The 20,286-nt window shown below is 38.2% G+C and overlaps 1 protein-coding gene across 1 annotated transcript in view; it reads left to right on the top strand.

The window, feature by feature from the left end:
* The window catches only part of MED13L (mediator complex subunit 13L), a 445,177-nt gene that overhangs the window by 48,442 nt on the left and 376,449 nt on the right, over positions 1–20,286 (top strand). Inside the window, exon 2 of the mRNA XM_077834666.1 lies at positions 8,743–8,980. Coding sequence (XP_077690792.1) covers positions 8,743–8,980 — 238 coding nt within the window. The remainder of the gene's footprint in view (positions 1–8,742; positions 8,981–20,286) is intronic.

Raw genomic sequence — 20,286 nt, 5'->3', positions numbered from 1 at the left:
TGAAATGACTTTTGAAAGATGAAACACCACTGTTACTGGAGATTCATAATGCCCTTGATGAGATGGTAGCACTAGGCATGTTGCCAATTTTTTTTTGTACATGGGGTGGGATTAGTTGTATTGTTAGAACTAGATTATCCAGTCCCCTCTTGCAAATATATAGCTCAAACAGTAATTCAACAAGCGTGAATGTTGCTGCAAACATCATTTATATCATTTACTGCTCATCTGTGGATCCAAAGTACCTGTAATGATCCGAGGCTGTGGGTCCTCTCTTTCAGTGGGTCTAGACCCAGGGCTGTGGGGGCTCTGGGTCTTGGACAATCCCTCGTTGCTACTGAGCAGGTTAGAGGGAGCAGTACCTCATAAATCCTGGATGGTCAGGACCCACAGGAAATTCTGTCGGAAAATCTAAGGTGCAGTTGTCTGGTAGCACCTACTACTTGAGCCAGGAGGTGGTTTGAGGTGGACTGTACAAGCAACTGTGCAGACTCTGTTGTGCCACATCAAACCCTGCCCTTGCTTGTGTCCTACGATTTCCAATCCCTATTCCCAGTTCCTGCTCCACTTCCGTTCTGATCATGTTCTAGATTCCTGTGCCACTCCTGCCGTTGTCCTAATTTCTTGCCTTGCTCCATGCTTGATCCTTGTCTCTTCTCTGACTCCTGCCTCTGGTCCTGATCATTGGCTAATTAGCCCTAACTCTAACCCCAGCTCATCTTCTGGGTAGTGACTCTGACTTGTGTCCCAATTCTGACTCATAACTCTGGCTCCTGCGCTGACCACTAGGTAGGTATGACTCCCTGTCCCCTTGTTCCTTAACAGTATCTTTGCAGTCCTCCTTGCCATAGTGTAGAGACAATTTACTAAATCCAGTAATAGTTTATATAAATCCAGCTACTCACTAGATTAGCATGAATTTTATAGATGGGCTGCAGTGCTATGGTATGAGAGTTTGAGGAAAACATAAGATTTCAATTGTTCCAGCATTCACAGAAGGCTGATTGTCCAAAAAAAAAGTTTTGAGGGAGTAAGGAGACTCCCATGCTAAATAGATACTGGCAATGGAACACTTTTCAGTGGATGAAGTATTTGGAAATGCGTTAGAGAATGCAGTTGCTGAACTTGTTGGAAAGAAGCATTATGATGTTCTAGCCCAGAGATTCAATGGAAGGAAATACTCATCCTTTCCCAGGAGAAATAGGTCCTGGATGCACCAGCGCAGACCAATGAGGGTTGTGCTTCATTGCCCAAATAAGGGGAAGGAAGGAAGGAATACATGATCTCTAAGCTTTTCAGGACCAAAGCCTAGCCCTCTCCTGGCTCATTCTTTTCATTTTGTTTCCTGTCTTTTCCGTGTAAATGAACAGGAAACCCAGTTTTGTTGCTAGTTGCTGTTTACTTCCTTCTTTACCTCTTTGTTTGTTTTAAGAGAGCTTCTCAAGCTCGCTTGACTCTGAAAAGATGAAGCTAAAAAACTGCACATACTATGTTTGCAAAGATTTTGCAGCCTTCTGCTCCTATACAATACAAAGACCTTAGACAAGCACACTGAGGCCTGGGCTACACTGGTTGTGTATAGCGTAAGTTTTTTCCAGACGCCTACCTTCAGCCCATGCCATAAGAAGCTGAAGAATTGCCAGATATCTAATTTCTTGCTTTTCCCTTACTTGTATTTGAGACCTTTTGGCAGTTCTTCTCTATATCCCTTCAACTGCTGCAGGCAAGCTCTTTGAAATCAAGTTAATTGGCTATCAGTTAACTTGGGTTAGCCAACCTGTTTGTACATTCTAATCTGGACACTCCTCAAATGTGTTGGGTAATTTAAGTTAATTGGCAATTGATTAACTTGATTTAGAAGAAGAAGAAAACCTCCATTGTAGATATACATTCAATTTTTCTGACAAAATATGTGACAGAGCGAGTGCTGGATGTGTAGAGATTGCAGAACCAGAAGTGTCCTTGGCTTCCAAGATGCTGTCTCTAGAAGAATGGGAGTGTAATTAATCAGATGGTTGATATCCTTAAAATTAAATAGATGGTAGAGTGAATTGAGATCACTGGTGCCTCTGTCTTTAATGGAAGATCCAGAAGAGAGAAATCCTTGCCTTTCTAGTATTGGAGTGGACTGTTGCTACACCACAGCTGATTATATGGTGCCTTGCTCATCAAGTGCACAAATAGGGATACTCAGTGGGAGGGTGAAGGTTGTTGACCCCTCTCTCTTGGGAGGCTTTTGTACTAAATCTTCACTGATCCTTATCAAAACACACATTACCCCAAAAGACATTATGAAATAGATCTTATCAAAGGAGCTTTATACAGGAATTGCAAATTCTAAAGTCCTGTTGTGTAAACCATAGCTCCTGAATAATTCTCGGGGTTAAGATTAGCTCCAATCCATAATCGACAGCTATGCACTGTCTTCATCTGCTGCCAGAATAGGGAGTATCCTGGTGGTAAGAAGTGTCAGACATATCTTTGTAGAAAAGAAATGAGCAGGTAATTCCTCATTTTCCTTCAGTGCAGAAGAAAACATCTACACTGATCGCTACGATGCATACACTGATCGCTACTGCATACTTGTCCCTGAAAAAACTGAAAGGCTTGGAGTCTGCCCATAATAAATTTCAAATATTATCCAACAGTATGCTTTCTGTAATAATGAACAATCTTGTATTTATATTGAGACCATGATAGTGTTAATATTGTTTCTTTTATTTTTCTGTTTTAATAATAGTGTACGTAATCACATTCACAGCGCACATTGGTTTTTAATTTAAACATCACTTTGAAACAAGTTACATTCTTAAAGCAATATTTGTGTTTTAATTTAGTAAATGTCTCTAAAATAACCTTAACTACCTAAAAAAAAGAACAGGAGTACTTGTGGCACCTTAGAGACTAACAAATTTATTAGAGCATAAGCTTTCGAGGGCTACAACCCACTTCATCGGATGCATAGAATGGAACATGTATATACACACATACAGAGAAGGTGGAAGTTGCCATACAAACTGTAAGAGACTAATTAATTAAGATGAGCTATTTATTATCAGCAGGAGAAAAAGACTTTTGTAGTGATAATCTGCCTCTTACAGTTTGTATGGCAACTTCCACCTTCTCTGTATGTGTGTGTGTGTGTATATATATCTTCTTACTGTATGTTCCATTCTATGCATCCGATGAAGTGGGTTGTAGCCCTCGAAAGCTTATGCTCTAATAAATTTGTTAGTCTCTAAGGTGCCACAAGTACTCCTGCATAATGACAGGTTTCAGAGTAACAGCCGTGTTAGTCTGTATTCGCAAAAAGAAATGGAGTACTTGTGGCACCTTAGAGACTAACCAATTTATTTGAGCATGAGCTTTCGTGAGCTACAGCTCACTTCATCAGATGCATACTGTGGAAACTGCAGCAGACTTTATATATACACAGAGAATATGAAACAATACCTCCTCCCACCCCACTGTCCTCTTGTTTTTTCCTACCCCCCCCCCCCCCCCGATGTTCTGGTTTAACTTGGATTTAAACTTGGAGAGTGGTCAGTTTGGACGAGCTATTACGAGCAGGAGAGTGAGTCTGTGCGTGTATGGGGGTGGGTTTTTGGAGGGGGGTGAGGGAGTGAGAGAACCTGGATTTGTGCAGGAAATGGCCTAACTTGATTATCATGCACATTGTGTAAAGAGTTGTCACTTTGGATGGGCTATCACCAGCAGGAGAGTGAATTTGTGTGGGGGGGTGGAGGGTGAGAAAACCTGGATTTGTGCTGGAAATGGCCTAACCTGACGATTACTTTAGATAAGCTATTACCAGCAGGACAGTGGGGTGGGAGGAGGTATTGTTTCATATTCTCTGTGTATATATAAAGGCTGCTGCAGTTTCCACAGTATGCATCTGATGAAGTGAGCTGTAGCTCACGAAAGCTCATGCTCAAATAAATTGGTTAGTCTCTAAGGTGCCACAAGTACTCCATTTCTTTTTACAAGTACTCCTGTTCTTTTTGCGGATACAGACTAACATGGCTGCTACTCTGAAACTTGACTACCTAATAAATACTGTAAATGCACCTGAATTTGTAATTTGTATTTTGCTTAAAAAAAAAAAGTTTATATTTTACATGTTTTGCTTCTTTCTTTGTATCCAGTTTTTGATGAGTAAGAATCTACTTTCCATGTTTGAGTGAACACCCAAAAAAGTGGAATTGTCATATCCTTAATAATGTAATATTTTGAATAAGCAACGTTCCATCTGAAGGTTGACCTTAGAAACTCATATTGAAACTTTAACTCAGCTTCCATTATATATCTAAAATATCAAGTGTGAATGTAAAAATATACATAAATGTTTTTTTATACCCCCTTGTTGCATCTTGTTTTAATACAGAGGGCAAAGGCCTCTGACCACTACTGTAATACAGATAATAACAAGTAAGTCTAACTAGAGTTTGAGTTAAACCTTCCTAAATATGCCTCTGTCAACAGGTGAAATAAAACTTGTGTTTTAAAGAAACTTTAATTTAATTTTGTACTAGTCTCTTAATTTTTTAATAAACCTTACAAAAAAAATTCATTAGTCCTAGCATGCACATTTTTTTTTATACCCCTGGAACCAGTGTTGATTCTGCTGTTTTCAATCAATCCTCTCCTTTTTGTAGAATGTATTTCTTTACATTTGACACTAGGTGAGGTGATTACCAAGTGTTGATTACACTTTTATCATGTGAACAGGGTGTCCAATAATGTTGCAAAAATTTGATTTATTTTGGCAACAGCTACAGGGTATTTTTGGGGATTTATGGAGATGCAATGGAAATGTTGCATATCAATAGCTTTGCTGATTTTAAACATGATTTAAAGTGTAATTTCTGAAGGGGAAGAACTATATAAAAGTGAACTGAAAGCAAAACTTTTTTAAAGTTCAGAATGTTAGTTTTTCATCTCTAGTGTCATTAATACTATAATTCGTCATTGTGGAAACTTCTATAATACAGAAATGATGTTTGAGAAAAATGTACTTGTATATTACTATATATAATTAGAATTTATAGTAATTACTAACTTGACCTGGTCTCTATCAAGCACTACTACTTCTCTGACCTCTCCGTTGCTGAGTTTTCTATCTCAGATTTCCATCTGCAACAGTACACACCTGCCCCCATCACCTTGCGTTGCCATTCAATTTTTCTGTGACTTCAGTCCATCAGTATCTTTTGTTCTTGGTCTCCTCCTCTCTGTCCTCTGTTCCTTTTCTGTCATTGACTGAGGCCTTGTATATGCTCAAAAGATTTGCCAGTATAGTTATACTTGGAAACCCTCCTGGTGTAGATGCAATTATGACTGCTTGTACACTAGGAGGTTTTGATAGCATACCTATGTTGGCAAAAAATCATACTCCATCTAACATAATTATGGTGGCAAAACTTTTAGTGTAGCTAAGATCTTAGTTGTTGCTTTCCTCCACTCCCATGTCCCCACCACCCTTAACTCCTTTGCTGCTTTCTCTTGTTACAAGGTCAGCCCTGTTGGCAGCCAGCTTACTCCCAACATCTACTTTTTTCTGTTCTTGAACTCATTTTGCTGAACATCTCTGGCAAAAGTTCTGAGGCCATGCTAACTTCCTCCCCTACAAATTCACTGTTTTTGTTGTTTTCTGTTACCTGCTTAGCTAAATAGCTCTACTTCTTTGCCCTCATTAACTCCTTCACTGTCAACGCAAGCCACCTTTCCCCATCACCTTTGATTCTCTTTTCAAACACAAGCCTCCTTCCTGCTCTTTTTTGTCTTTGCAGGATTTTGCAGATTACTTCATAGGAAAAAATTTAATATCTGGCATGGCCTCCCTATTCCTTGCTCTGCACTTTTCCTATTCTCTTCCACACCTGTAGTCAACACTGAGACTATCCTCAACCTGTTCTCCAAATTCTTTTCTCTTCATCTTCAAATGCTTTGAATGTGCGGTCTGCAACTGCTTTCCTCCACTTCCATCTTTGACCCACTCCAGTCCCAGCTTTCACCCTTGGCTTCCCACTGAAACTGCTCTCACCAAAGTCTAAAGACTCCTTTTTGGTCAATCTCCATGCTGGATTCTATCCTTATTCTCCACAACCTCTCTCTAGTTTTTGTCAACCACTCCCTACTTCCTGAAATCATTTCCTGCACTGGTTTTGTGGCTTCATCCTGTCGCCTTTATTGCTCTTTTAGTGTCTTTAGTGGGTCGTCATTCTCTTCTATCCTCGCTTTCTTTTCCTCTTGTTTATCTTTAGGCCCTATATCTAAGTGATTTTTTTTTTAAAATGTGGACCTGACTTTGACTTCCATTTTATGGCAATGTCTCATAATTCTGGCTCTCTACTGACATACTATATGTTCCTCACTTCAATCCAGCATCACAGACTGTCTTACATCCATTTGTGGATATGCAGTTGTCATCTTAAACGCAACATGGTGAAAACAGTCTTTTGTTCTCTTCTTCCCCTGCTTTCTCTGTCATTGTGAGCAGCACCATTGTCCTTAATTCAGCCTTCTCTGAAAGCCACATATTTTAGACAGTGCATGCATCTTGCCTCTTCTTCCTATACAGTATTTCTAAAATCTGTCCTTTCTTTGCCAGCACAGCATAAACTCTTGTTCATGTGTTCATTGTTTCATGTATTGACTACTGCCATCTCCTCCTCCTTTCTGGGTTGGACTACTGCAGCCTTACTTTTCTCAATTTGATTAAAAATACTGTTGTTACCATCAACACTCTTACCATATCAGCATCTTATTTAGTTTCTGTGTTACCTTCCCTTTCCCCTTTATATCGAGGTTATGGCCCCATATCCATTATTTTTTGCCTTAATCACTTTTACCCTTTCTTCTAGACCATCTCCTCTCCATAGAAAAAGACACCCCAAAACACATTTTCAGTTACTACTCTATTCTCCTTCATATCCCTTCTTAAGTAGGGTTGCCAGGTGTCGGGTGTCCAACCGGAACGCCAGGTTGAAAAGGGACCCTGGCGGCTCCGGTCAGCACTACCGACCAGGCTGTGAAAAGTCCGGTCAATGGCGCAGCAGGGCTAAGGTAGGCTCCCTACCTGCTCTGGCTGACTGCGGCTCCCAGAAGCAGCCAGCGGAGAGGCCAGGGGGCTCTGAGCGCAGCCCGTGCCCGCGGGTGCGGCCCCTGCAGCTCCCATTGGCTGGTTGCGGAGCCGGTGCTCAGGGCGGGGACAATGTGCAGAGCCCCCTGGCCCCTCCGCCTAGGAGCCAGACATGCGGGCTGCTTCTTGGACTCGCGGAAGGGAACCTGCCTTAGCCCCACTGCACTGTGGACCAGGAGCCGCCTGAGGTAAGGGCCGCCTGGCTGGAGCCTGCATCCTGAACCTCCTCCTGTACCCCAGCCCAAGGTCGGAACCCCCTCATACACCCAAACTGCCTCCTGGAGCCTGCACCCCCTCCTGCACCCCAGCCCTGAGCCCCCTCCTGCATCCCAACCCCTCATCCCTGGCTGCACTCTGAACCCCTTGGCCCAAACCCGGAGCCGCCTCCTGCACCCCCGACCCATCATCTCCAGCCCCACCCCAAAGCCTGCATCCCAACCCCCAGCCCAGAGCTTCTTCCCATACTGTGAACCCCTCATTTCTGGCCCTCACCCCCAGCCGGAGCCCTCGCCTCTTCCTGAGCCCCAATCCCCTGCCCTAGCCTGGTGAAAGTAGGAGAGAGTGAGTGGAGGGGCAGAGCCTCTGAGAAGGGGGGTGGCAGGGGTGGGGCCAGGATGTTCAGTTTTGTGCTGTTAGAAAGTTGGCAACCCTGTTCTTAAGACTCATCTTTGACATGAGGCTTACAAAATTCTGCCTGGTTAGGCAGGTGATGAGGTGTGACTTTGCTTTTTCCATTTCTTATTCACTTGCTCTTACTAATTCCTTTGTAACTGCCATTCCTTGCTTTACATATACCCCTAATTAAAAGTTTAAAACCTATAATCAGCAAGCCCTGTAACTAACAAAGCTGTTCCAGTTCTTCAGTTTTCATTTTCATTGCATGTTTCATCCCTATTCCATACCCTTTTCCCCGTTTGTGATTTTTAGGGCTTGTCTTTACTGCGGGCTAACTTGGCACTGCTGCAGTTGATGCAGTGGCATTGATTTAGCGGGTCTGGTGAAGATGGAATAAGTCAATGGGAGAGTACTTTCCCATCGACCTCAGTATTTCGCCTCAACAAGAGGTGGAAACTATGTCAACGGGAGAGCGTCTCCCTCTGACATAGCGCGATGTAGACACATGGTAAGTCGATGTAAACTACGTCGAGGTAAGTTACGTAACTTACATCAACTTACCCTGCAGTGTGGGTAAGGCCTTGGATTGTAAACTCTTTAGGACAGGGATTGTGTCCATTTGTACAGTACCTAGCACAGTGGGCACCGTAACAGAGACTTCAGTAAATGTTTTGGGAAATGCAGTGAACCAGCTCGACATGATGACAACCTGGTTGTTGTGAAACAATGAAGGGTTTTACTATGTTTTGCTCCTAAAAATGTTTTATTCGCTCTAAAAGCTTGTTTGTTCCTTGTTTTGTTAGAACAATGGGGAAGCGGGGCTGCCCGTTGACGTGTTTAGCCACAGTGGCAGTAATTTTACCATTGTCAATTGAGAAATGAAACACAGGAATTAAAGTACAAAATCAGAAAGAAATAATATAAAACCATGAATATAAATTACGTTTAAAGCAAAGTAACTTAATGATTTTTTTTTCCTTCATCAGGCTGAACTCACAGGCATCAAATGGCGTAGGTACAATTTTGAAGGTCATGGGGATTGTGGCCCCATCATTTCAGCCCCAGCCCAGGATGATCCAATTCTGCTCAGCTTCATCCGCTGCCTGCAGGCCAATTTGCTGTGTGTGTGGCGTCGTGATGTCAAACCGGATTGTAAAGAGTTATGGATATTCTGGTGGGGAGATGAACCAAACCTAGTAGATGTGATACATCGTGAACTACATAGTAAGTTGTTTTATTCCTTGTAAATCTCTAACTCTACAGTGGAAGGTTTTAAAGTAACTTTTGCATTTGACTTAGTTACAGTTTATGTATTCTGAATTCTGAAAAGGCATGTAAATTCAACATTGCAGGTGGTACTCATTTGCAAATGAACCACAAGACAAGAATTGAAATGGACTTGGGATACTTGTAGTTTGGCTTGTGAATGGTTATGTTTTAGTGCAAACTCAAATGTGCTTGTAAAGTTAATGTAAGTACAGGTTTAAATCATTTAAAATATAGTATAAGGTAATTAGAAATTAGCTGATAGAACAAAGACACCTGCCCTGTAGAGTCAACTCAAGCCCATGGCATCTCATTTAAATCAGTGGGGTTCTTCATGGTTGCCTAGTCTGCCATGTTGATATCATTACACATTTAGAGCCTAAATGGAGAAAAGATGCAACAGGTGAGTATGACAGATAAAAGGAAGGAAAGAGATAGGGAGGAGAGAAGGGTAACAAAGATCCCACCTCTATTATTTAGGTATTGGACGCCTTGATGATTCTTGGTAGTTCCCAGTGTTTTGTTTAATTTTTAAAGAATAAAATTGGCTATTCCTGCCTGATGCACATACATGGATCAGAAAAACCCATTGTGATATTTAAATCCCAAGTCTAAATTGCAGGGCTATCAAGTAGAAAAAAATATCATATGGTCTTTTTAGTTTAAGTTGAAGCTTTAACTTACATACTTTTAATTATACACCACAACCAAATATGCTTTCCCAGCTCCTTGTCCTCAAAGAATGCAAACCTGATTTCTTAAGAAATATAGTTGAGATTTTTATAGTTGACTACTCCCATTAATTTCAATGGAATTTATATGGTTAAATCTCTAGTCAGCTTTGAAAATCTCAGTGTAAGGTTTTTGCATTCCTTTACTATTAGGGGACACTTTTTAGCTGTTCCTTAATTTTCTCCTTAATTTTTTCTACATTGTGTTTTTTCTCCTATTTAACTATTATCCATTTTTCCTATCACAGATGGACTTTTACTCTTTATATACCTAATTTCCCTAGTTCCATCAACTGTTTAAAAAAAATTGTTCACATTTTCAGGGTGCTCAGTTGCCTAATTCTGTAAACCTTGTTTGAAGGATTTTCAGACCATTTTGGAATCAAAAACGTACAGTAAGGAGGAACTTGCCTCTTGCCATAAGTTCCTCTGTCTGTAGTCTTTGCCACCAAAACAACTATAAGGCAGTAAACCTTGCAGACTAGTGCAAATGTACACTTTGCTGTGTTTGTCCACTGTGCATAGTTGTCCTGTCCCCCCGCATGTAATTTTTGGGGCATGGCCTATTGTATTGCTGTACTACTTTTATCCTGTTTTGTAACATACTAACATTGTCATACTCACGTCTTTACAGAATTCATGTTTTCGTGAATACCAGATTGTTTACTTGGCAATGTAACCCGTGAAATCTCAAAACTGAGGTGCCTTCTGTGTGTCTCTAGCTCTAGGCCTATTTCATGCAGGTAGCAATGCAGTCATGTATAATTAAAGAGATGGCTCAGAAGTGCTGCATCAAGCTATTCCACTAATGTTAATTTTTTATGAGGCACCTGTTCGGAGTGAAGGCACGCGTGACATTCCTACTTACCCAGCTAAGCTTTAATAATATATACTTATTCCCTTTATGAAATGTCATTTATTTAATATTTCAAATGCAGTGTGGGACTTAAGTGAGTTAAGTGATCTTTTTATTAGAAGGAAATTGCAGCTTGCATTTTCCATTTTTATTGTAAAAGGGTATAGCTGATTTACACATCATGTTATAGGTAACAACATTATAGTAGTTACTGCTTCCAGAGATAACAGTACCTTGAGACATGTAATTTCTGATGAGCTTGTTTGATATGGTTTGGAGTAGCATATAGCAAAAAGAAAATATTATCACTTTGTTGTGGATTTAAATTTGGCACAGGATCAAGGGAACTGTGTTGTCCAGCATTTTATGAAGCGACCAAGAATAAAAATTTTTAAGCGTGATCTAGTCTGTGAATTCTGTACAGTGGCACCTTTCCAGCAGCAGTGTCATACTGACTAAGATTGTATGTATGTAGTCATTTTCACACTGCCAGCATTACTAGGAAAGTGCAGTTGTACTGGAGTACAGCCACTATCACTTTGGGTGATCGTTCTTCTTTACTGCTAAAGATGCCTCAAACAAAAGGGAAAGAAAGGAAGCCTCTGAAACAAAATGATTGTAGGGAGAGATGTGTGGAAAGAGAAGGATGTTGAAGTTAGTGAAGGGGAAAGTAGGAGCAGTTCATGCATTTTCAGTGGAGGAACTACATGGAGACTGAATATGGAAGAGAAGAGAGACCCTGAGAAGAGGGGACAGAAGTACTTCCACTGATTGGATGGGTAGTTGCAAGAAACTGAGAAGTTACACCCACTGCCACATTTAAAAAAAAAAAAAAAATTATACCAGTCCCTCGCTAGAACACGGGATTTGGGATCCATGCGCTGTACCGTGTTAAAATGAATTCCAATTAAAGTAATTACATTTGGGATTCATGGCCATGACCGCATTATATGCAAATTTGTGCTATATAGACGCGTGTTCTAGCGAGGGTCTGGTGTATTTATTTATTTGGAATCTTCATCTCCATTTGTAAGATTATGAAATCACTGCTATCGGGATTTTGTGGTTCCCAATAGCTTTAATGTGCTTTTCATACATCACAAGCAAGTTTATTACATTCTGCTACTAATTGTCCTTAATTATACTTATGCTGCTTTAATTGTTCAAAAAATACAATATATTGCTATTGTAGTGTGCCATTTAACTACAGTGATTGCATGGTGACTGTTCATCACCTGTCTGGAATTGCAACATCCATTACAGAAAGGAGTCATTTCTAGGGTGGAATACCTGCAATTGTTTAAGAACACACACTAGAACTACAAAATAATTTAAGACAAAAGTAAAGAATCTTATCAACACTGCAGGAGAATTTGCATAGAATGCAATTTCCCAAATTAAAATTGAGACAAGACACTGAGATTACCATACTGCTGACGAAAGTTCCACTGGATCTTTGTTACTAAGTGATCAGCTTTGTACATATCACCTAAAAGATAGCAACTCTGGAAGCACATAGACCCTTAACAGCAAGGTAGGCCACTGGTTCATTATCGACTCTGATAGAGTCATACAGATTTTAACATAAGACCATTGATTGTAATCATTTAGTTTTTTTTAATTAGCCAGACATTGCATATTGTTTTAAAGAGAACGGAGTGATTTTAAATCATGATCTAAAAATTGCATATTAAAAATAATCCGGTGCATGTTTTGTAAAAATGAATTTGAGAGTTTGTGCGACTGCAACTTTAGATAAAAATTTATAATTAACCAAACGATACTTTTTTAAAACCCACATCAGTTAGATCTTCTTTGAATTTTACAAAACTGCTGTATGAACACATTTTTGTTCAAAAACAGTTTTTTTTTTTTAGAATTAGAGCCCTAATCCTGAAAACCATTAAGCAGGTGTGTAACTTCAGTCACATGAGTAGTCTCATTGACTTCAATGGACTATGCATATGCTTAAATTGCTTGGATCATCGGGGTTTAAAATTGTATTTTCATTAAATATTCTTCTCTTAGTGGACTAATATCTTTGTCACGTTATAACAAAATCATTTTAGTAGTAACAATGAAAAGTTATGTAGACTTTCAATATGTTAGAGTTAGTTATTGTGAATTTTTAGTATACACTGACTGAATTGTCAATGGAAAGTTAAAGTTAAGTTCCTAAACTCTAGTTAGGCAACTAAGGGTGGGATTTGCAAAGGCACTTAAGTGATTTGGGAGCACAGTTCCCATCAACTTCAGACTGCAGACCCTGTATGGAAAAATATAATCTGGTTGAAGTATTTTAGTTTTCTTGACTTGTGGAAGTTCAGTATATCAGAAACTGGTATTGGTTGGAGTAATAGTGCACGCCATTTATCAGTTTTGAGTTTTTCTCCCCACAGTAAGGGTATTCGTGAGGTCCTAGGGATTTTTATTTTTCAGAGTAGAACGAACATTTTCAGTATGAAATTTCTTAGCAGAAAATCTTTGTGTAAAGTCTGAAATTCTACTAACAGGAAACCAATTAAAGAAACAAGAACAAAATATCTACTCTATCAATTTAGGGCTATAAAATAAAAAGTAAAGAACTAGCAACATCTAAATAAAATTGATGTAAATAAATATGTGATTTAATAGAAAAACTCCCCCCCCCCCCAATGGTTTTTATCCATCCTGGTTTGAAACAGAGGAGTTAATTTTATAGAACATTGTATTATTGATGCCACAATCATGCTTCTAATTATAATAGTTAGTAGAAAGCTTACATGAGGAACTCTTTTTTTTAAAAGAGCTTTTAAAATAGTGAAGACATGCTTAATATATCCTTGCAGGAGGGAATCCGGTTTTGTTGAAAATTTTCTCGATTTATGAGTTTGTTTTTGTAATGTAAGTGCTCTTCTTTGCTTTCACTTATTTTTGGAAAACTGGTGGATGAACATGTAGATAGTTAAATGCTGCCATCAAATAAATAGTAAAGTTGTTGCTTTTAAACTTTATGCAATGTTTTTATGGATTATGGAGTAGCAGTTGTGACTTTTTTCCCTATAAGTTTGTTTGCACGCACCCCGACCTCCTCTATACCAAACTGTTTTTTAAACATTGCAGTCAGACTATAGATACGTATCTGTGGGGAGGAAGGGAAGATAACGTTTTTTCTAACCCTGTCTTTAAAACAAAACAAATTAACTGACATTTTGGGTGGGTGGGAGGAAATTAGATGTCATTGCAAGTTTGAAAACTTTCAAATTCTTTTTTGTCATTGGATATCTTCAGAAAGAAAGAGGGTCTGAAAGTTCCAGTTTAGTTTATGGATTCCATTTTATGTGTTTGTGTCTTTTGACACTGTAAATCCAATGTTAATTAAAAAAAAATGTTCTGAAATAAGACCTTAAAGTTCCTTTAGCATCTGGCAGATCTCTCAGGAACATAGTGTGTGGCAGCCTCTGTGTATCTTAAAAAGCATGTAGAAGTCCATAAACAACTTATTTGCTATCTGTTGCATAGGTCCTGTGCACTTTTTAACCCCATATTACCTCCTCCTCATCTTAGGAAATAGGTATAGAGTTCACAAATGAGCATGTTAATAGTCTGTAGTAAAGCAAAACTTTTAAGATTTAATGATTTGTGAAAGGGTTAACTCCCCTGGAATGTCTTGTGACTTTGTCTATGTACTTTTAAGTGTGCAGCCTACTGATGTGGGCATCTTAAACCTTGTCCCCCACTGTTTATGTGGTATAGCACTTATATGAACCATGGGAGCATACAGGGTTTATGGTGTGCATAGTCACATAGAATAGAAACAATGCTGCTGGATAGGTCCTTGATATCTATATGAAGTTTAAGAGTAGGTATTTTGTATTGCTGTTCGAAGATGAATTGGAAGGTACGTGTCTGTTTTTGTACATTTTATTATGAGTAGATGATGCATACACTGATTGTACTGTGCAGTAGTGATATGCTACACACATCATGGTTGAAGCTGTGTGGTGTAAAGTGTGTGTAGGGAAAGGGGGTCAGAGTTAAGTTTGGGTTTGATACTTCAGTGGTGCTTGATCATAGGTGCACTTAGCTTCTAATTTGGTGGTTTAATTTATATTACTGTGCCTTTTTTTACAAAGCTGTGTAAAACTGTTAATTACCTATATGCAGTATGGGCTTCCATAGCGTTACCACAAAAGCTGTATGGCTAGATTCATGGTCAAGAGACCTTACTGTTAAGATTAGGCTGGCTGCTCTTATTTCTTGAGGTCTGATTTGTGGGAATTCTGAAAGTGAACTTAAAACAATCACCCAACACAACAGTGGGTTTGTTTCTTTAACTTAAAAATCCCATCTGGTTCTTCTGTGGAAAATTCTCCCTCCTGTTAAAAGTAGACAGTGCAAATAAGATCCAAAAGAAGAATTGGAATGTTCATTGAGGGGGACATGTGCCAAGTCTTTTTGGCCCACGGATGTCTGAGCTAGAGGTTTGCAGACAAAAGGTATAAATGTTCAAGAAGAGTCTTATGCTTGCTACTAATTACCAGTTCTGTTGCTTGAAATTGTAGTTGGCTTTCTTGGGTGCTTCAATAACAACAGAATTTCCTATTCCCATTAGCTCAGTGAGGGTGTGAAATCTAATCCATTGCTTCCTTTTCGTATCAGATTGCCCTCTTAAATACCATAGATATCTCCCAGAGAGGATCTAATCTGCAGTACCTAATGTCAGGTTTTAGAGTAGGAGTTTGGTTAGTCTGTATCCGCAAAAAGAAAAGGAGTACTTGTGGCACCGTAGAGACTAACAAATTTATTTGAGCATAAGCTTTTGTGAGCTACAGCTCACTTCATCAGATGCATTAATAAAATGGTCCTTCCATTGGTGATAGAAACGCATGCATGAAATCTGCCAAATTTCTAATTTTACCATTGCATCTGGGGGATTTCCTTGCACTCATTAAATGTTCACACTCTTTGTATTATATTCCTGTTGATCCTAGTCCCCATTAGTTAATAGGGGGCGTCCTCTCTGATTTACATTGTCCACTTTGGCTTTGAATCAGCGTTGCAAGTGTTCATGGAAAATGATGGAAGTCATCCCAACTGTGTTGACGAAGGAAAAGGCTCAGGTATGATTCTCTATCTCTGTACTGATTCATCAAGAATTCTATTTCTGATTCCACAAATGATGTGGACATATTTGTTCATATGTTCCAGGAATTAAAGTTTATAGTAAACTGTAATGAAAAGTTTCTTATCTGTAGCGCAAGAGCTGGTTTATCTAAGAATCCATTGTGAGATTCTTCCTTTCCTAAACATAATTGATCAAGTTTGCCCTATAATCCTGTATGTCAAACCCTTTGTTTCCTGTGGTTTTAGTCTTTTCTTTCGCTATTGTTCTCAGTGTCTGATTCTTGAGACAGACCCTTGCTTTTACATCCAGTCCAGTAGTGTTGCACTTCCATGAATCCTTTGAAGATATTCTCTCAAACTGAGGATACTGATAATTGTACAATATTGGTTGCAGGATGTTAGTGTTTTGAAGGAAATTCCGTTACAAGAACCAAAATGGCTTATTTTTTGCAGGTAAATCTTTAGGGGTAGAGAGCTTATCTGTGGTTACTCAGTACTTTTACTTGATTTGGCGATACAGTTAAAATCCTGCCTATGTTGAAAGATGGAACTGTGGTTTAGTCCTGCCCACAGGCAATTGTGTTGTAATGAAGTGTGCTTACACGAGAAGGAATAAAATCTAGCTAGAAACAGAATTTTGTATATCTTTTGAAAGCTTTTCAGTTTAAAAAGCAGATGTCAGTATCAACTAAATAATGATTACTATTTAATGTAAAAAATACTAAGGTATAGCTGAAAATAGTGGTAATTTAGAAGGTTTGAATTGTGAGGGTAGAAGTTACAAGGACCTTTGTAGTACAAAATTAAACAAATCTCACTACTGGAAAGCCATTAGTTATTGAAAAATCTGTCTCTTTGCTCATTACTGATGATAAGAACATTTAAGAGATTTGTTTTCTTAATTCTTCAGAACACACATTGTTTTAATAGCTTTGAGATCATTAAATTTTTACTTCTTTCAGTTAACTAAATGACAATTCAATTTTTTTTAAGTTGCAAAATTGTGCTGTCACCCTTAGATTCTACAGTCCATTAATTGGAGTGTAATCACTGCTAGTTAAGGTTTGGATTAGACAAAATAAACTTTTTTGTAAGAAGGCATATTAAATGAGGCTATTGTGTCCTCATTTGGGATTAAGAAATTGCTTCATGGGAAAGTGCCAACTCCTCTTACACACATGAGATTGACAAGAGCTTTACTATGTCTGTGCAAGATGTCTTCATTTTGTTTTGTTTCCCCTTTTAAACAAGTCTCCCCCCCACCCCCCAAACTCTTTAGAACTGGTTTTATGTTACATGCAGCCAGTGTATAGTTCATTTTAATGAATCCATCTCATTTCTAAATGGGAGAATCGTTGAGAATTTTGTTTCTGGTTTTCACATAGGCACTTGGATATTCTTTTTTTCATATTAACAAAAATATTGGAGGTTTATAGTTGTCATGTAAGGGAATATATATACTCCCACATCAACAGCTTGTAGTTAATGATGCATCTTTCTGAACTGATTGAAGAAACCACTGAATACATTGATGTTTTCTCCCCACATAATTTGTAGTATGTGGTACTTCAGATTGCTTTAATTTCTGTTGTTAGTCAAGGCCCACGTGTCAGGTACTGTAATCTTTTTTTAGTATTGCACTTTTAATCTTTTCATATTTGAAGTTTTCTTTTGAAACTGTTACAAAGTGTGTTATAACTATAAAAGGGAAATTTCAGAAGAAAAACTATTCGTAATTAAAGGTACCTTTAGAGACTACAAAAGTAAACTCTTCCCTCTCTGTTCCTCCTCCTTCAAAGAGGCTAAGTTTCAAGCAGAGAGTGCGAGGTATTCAAGGATCTTAACTATTGCAGAAGTTTTATTAATTTCACAAGAACTACATTAACTACTGTTTTCCTGCTACTTTTTTTTTTTTTTTTTTTTTTTGGAAAAAGTGAGATTGTATCTGTTGTAAAATAGTAACTTCCATTGTGCACTGGTTATCTAAATGATTTTTGTGCATAGCTATTTCAATAATATTAGATTTAATAGGTGGTTATATATATCTAGGAAGGAAAGTAAAATACAGGATTCTGAATTTGATAAGCGATAGATGTTAACTTTTGTAAAAATATGGCAAGATCATCTTGAAAATCTTTTAAAAGCTAGAAGGAAGTACTACTACTAAATTAGAAAGAACTATTAAACAAAAAGTGCTTGGAATTAACTAGAGTGTTGAGACCAAGTTGAAGTCCAACTTTTGAATGTAAATAAAAATCTATGTTTTACCACAGGCAGCTCAGTGAACCAAGTAATTAGTTTTTTCCATGAAAAATTAGACATTATGTTGAGGCTTCAGCAGAGCAGTATGTAAAGGATTTATATGCTAGTTATATTAAAATTAAACAATCATTAAAAGATTGTATTTTAAAAGTGCTGCTTGAGGGGAAAACGAAGAAATCTAATCAGAATTTATGTTTTTGCTATGCACTGTGCAAATTTAAGCAATATCATCTACAGTAGTTGATGTTTTTTGCTTCAGGGAATCCTTTTTCCAGTGAAATGAAGTCACTTAACTGTGTAAAGTAAATCTAGGTTAGCTTCAAGTGAAATCTGCATTAATAGAATTCATTACTAATGTCTGTATTTTCATGTACCAAGTCATCCTGTGAACAAAGGCACAGGTTGGGTGTTAAATTAATCTTTAAAACTAGATGAACTGTTACCTTTGAATACATATAGATTCATATTTTTCTAATATATAAATAATGAATGCTTGTACATAAGCCATATGATACTGTGTAACAAATATGAAATAGAAGCAAGACTGTTTTGAAGTTCTCCTAGTTTCTCTTTTAAAGGAAAAATTTTCCATTACATAAATCATTTGCTCTTTTGTTCTTTATAATCTTATCACTGCTCATTATAGTTTTACATGAAAATTTTTGTCCCTAAAACAATAAAATTATTGCATCTTTTAATTAGGCTCTTAGTTATCTTCTTAGCTATATTTTGTGAGCATTATTATCTGAAGATCTGACTATATTTCCATTTTTTGCATAATATATATACACACTTTTGCATATAGGATAATAATTCATCCTTTGTTTTCTATGCAGTTGCAGTCTTCAATGAAGTGTGAGCCACAGTACAATAAATTAAGAAATGTTTCTGAACGTAAATGTGCTCTGCTAAATAATAGAACTTGTTGTATGGGATCTAATACATTTTTAGCTGAAATAATAATCCATAAATTTGCATAGAGAAGAATATCCTTGCACAGAACTGGAAAAAAATCACAGGTAGTAAAGCAGTATGTGAAATGCAGAGGCTAGTAGGAACTTTGTTCAAAAAATGAAATAAGACTCTCCTCTCTGATCATTCCCTATGAGTATTGCTTGAAAAAATCTTTTGCAGTTAAAAAACCAGCCATATTGTCAGAAGATGTCACATATAGCAATCATTCATGTAATGAAAAGTAAAATCTGTTCACAGTCCAATACTTTGTTGGAATGGAATTAATGTTTTAAATACATACTAACACCTTTATAAGGAAAAGAGGCAGGGAGACCCTTACTAGCATGTTGTCCTTTTTAAAATAACAACAGATCCCTACAAAAAACACACGGGGATTTGAAAGCCAGGAAGTGACAGTGTAAACTTAATAGTAATTCTATATGAAAATATTATACCTACTATTGTTACTTAGATTCATAGATACTAGGGTCAGAAGGGACCCTTATGATCATCTAGTCTGACCTCCTGCACAACGCAGGCCACAGAATTTCACCCACCCACTCCTGCGCAAAACCTCTCACCTATGTCTGAGCTATTGAAGTCCTCAAATCGTGATTTAAAGACTTCAAGGAGCAGAGAATCCTCTAGCAAGTGACCCGTGCCCCATGCTACAGAGGAAGGCGAAAAACCTCCAGGGCCTCTTCCCTGGAGGAAAATTCCTTCCCGACCCCAAAAATGGCGATCAGCTAAACTCTGAGCATATGGGCAAGATTCATCAGCCAGCTACTACAGAAAATTCTTTCCTGGGTAACTCGGATCCCACCCCATCTAACATCCCATCACAGGCCATTAGGCCTATTTACCATGAATATTTAATTACCAAAACCATGTTATCCCATCATACCATCTCCTCCGTAAACTTATCGAGTTTAGTCTTAAAACCAGATAGATCTTTTGCCCCCACTGCTTCCCTTGGAAGGCTATTCCAAAACTTGACTCCTCTGATGGTTAGAAACCTTCGTCTAATTTCAAGTCTGAACTTCCTGATGGCCAGTTTATATCCATTTGTTCTTGTGTCCACATTGGTACTGAGCTTAAATAATTCCTCCCCCTCTCCGGTATTTATCCCTCTGATATATTTATAGAGAGCAATCATATCTCCGCTCAACCTTCTTTTAGTTAGGCTAAACAAGCCAAGCTCCTTGAGTCTCCTTTCATAAGACAAGTTTTCCATTCCTCGGATCATCCTAGTAGCCCTTGTCTGTACCTGTTCCAGTTTGAATTCATCCTTCTTAAACATGGGAGACCAGAACTGCACACAGTATTCCAGGTGAGGTCTCACCAGTGCCTTGTAT

This window comes from Eretmochelys imbricata, chromosome 15 (genome assembly GCF_965152235.1).
Source record: "Eretmochelys imbricata isolate rEreImb1 chromosome 15, rEreImb1.hap1, whole genome shotgun sequence".
NCBI classification, from domain to species: Eukaryota; Metazoa; Chordata; order Testudines; family Cheloniidae; genus Eretmochelys; species Eretmochelys imbricata.
This window is presented reverse-complemented; position numbering and strand designations above follow the sequence as displayed.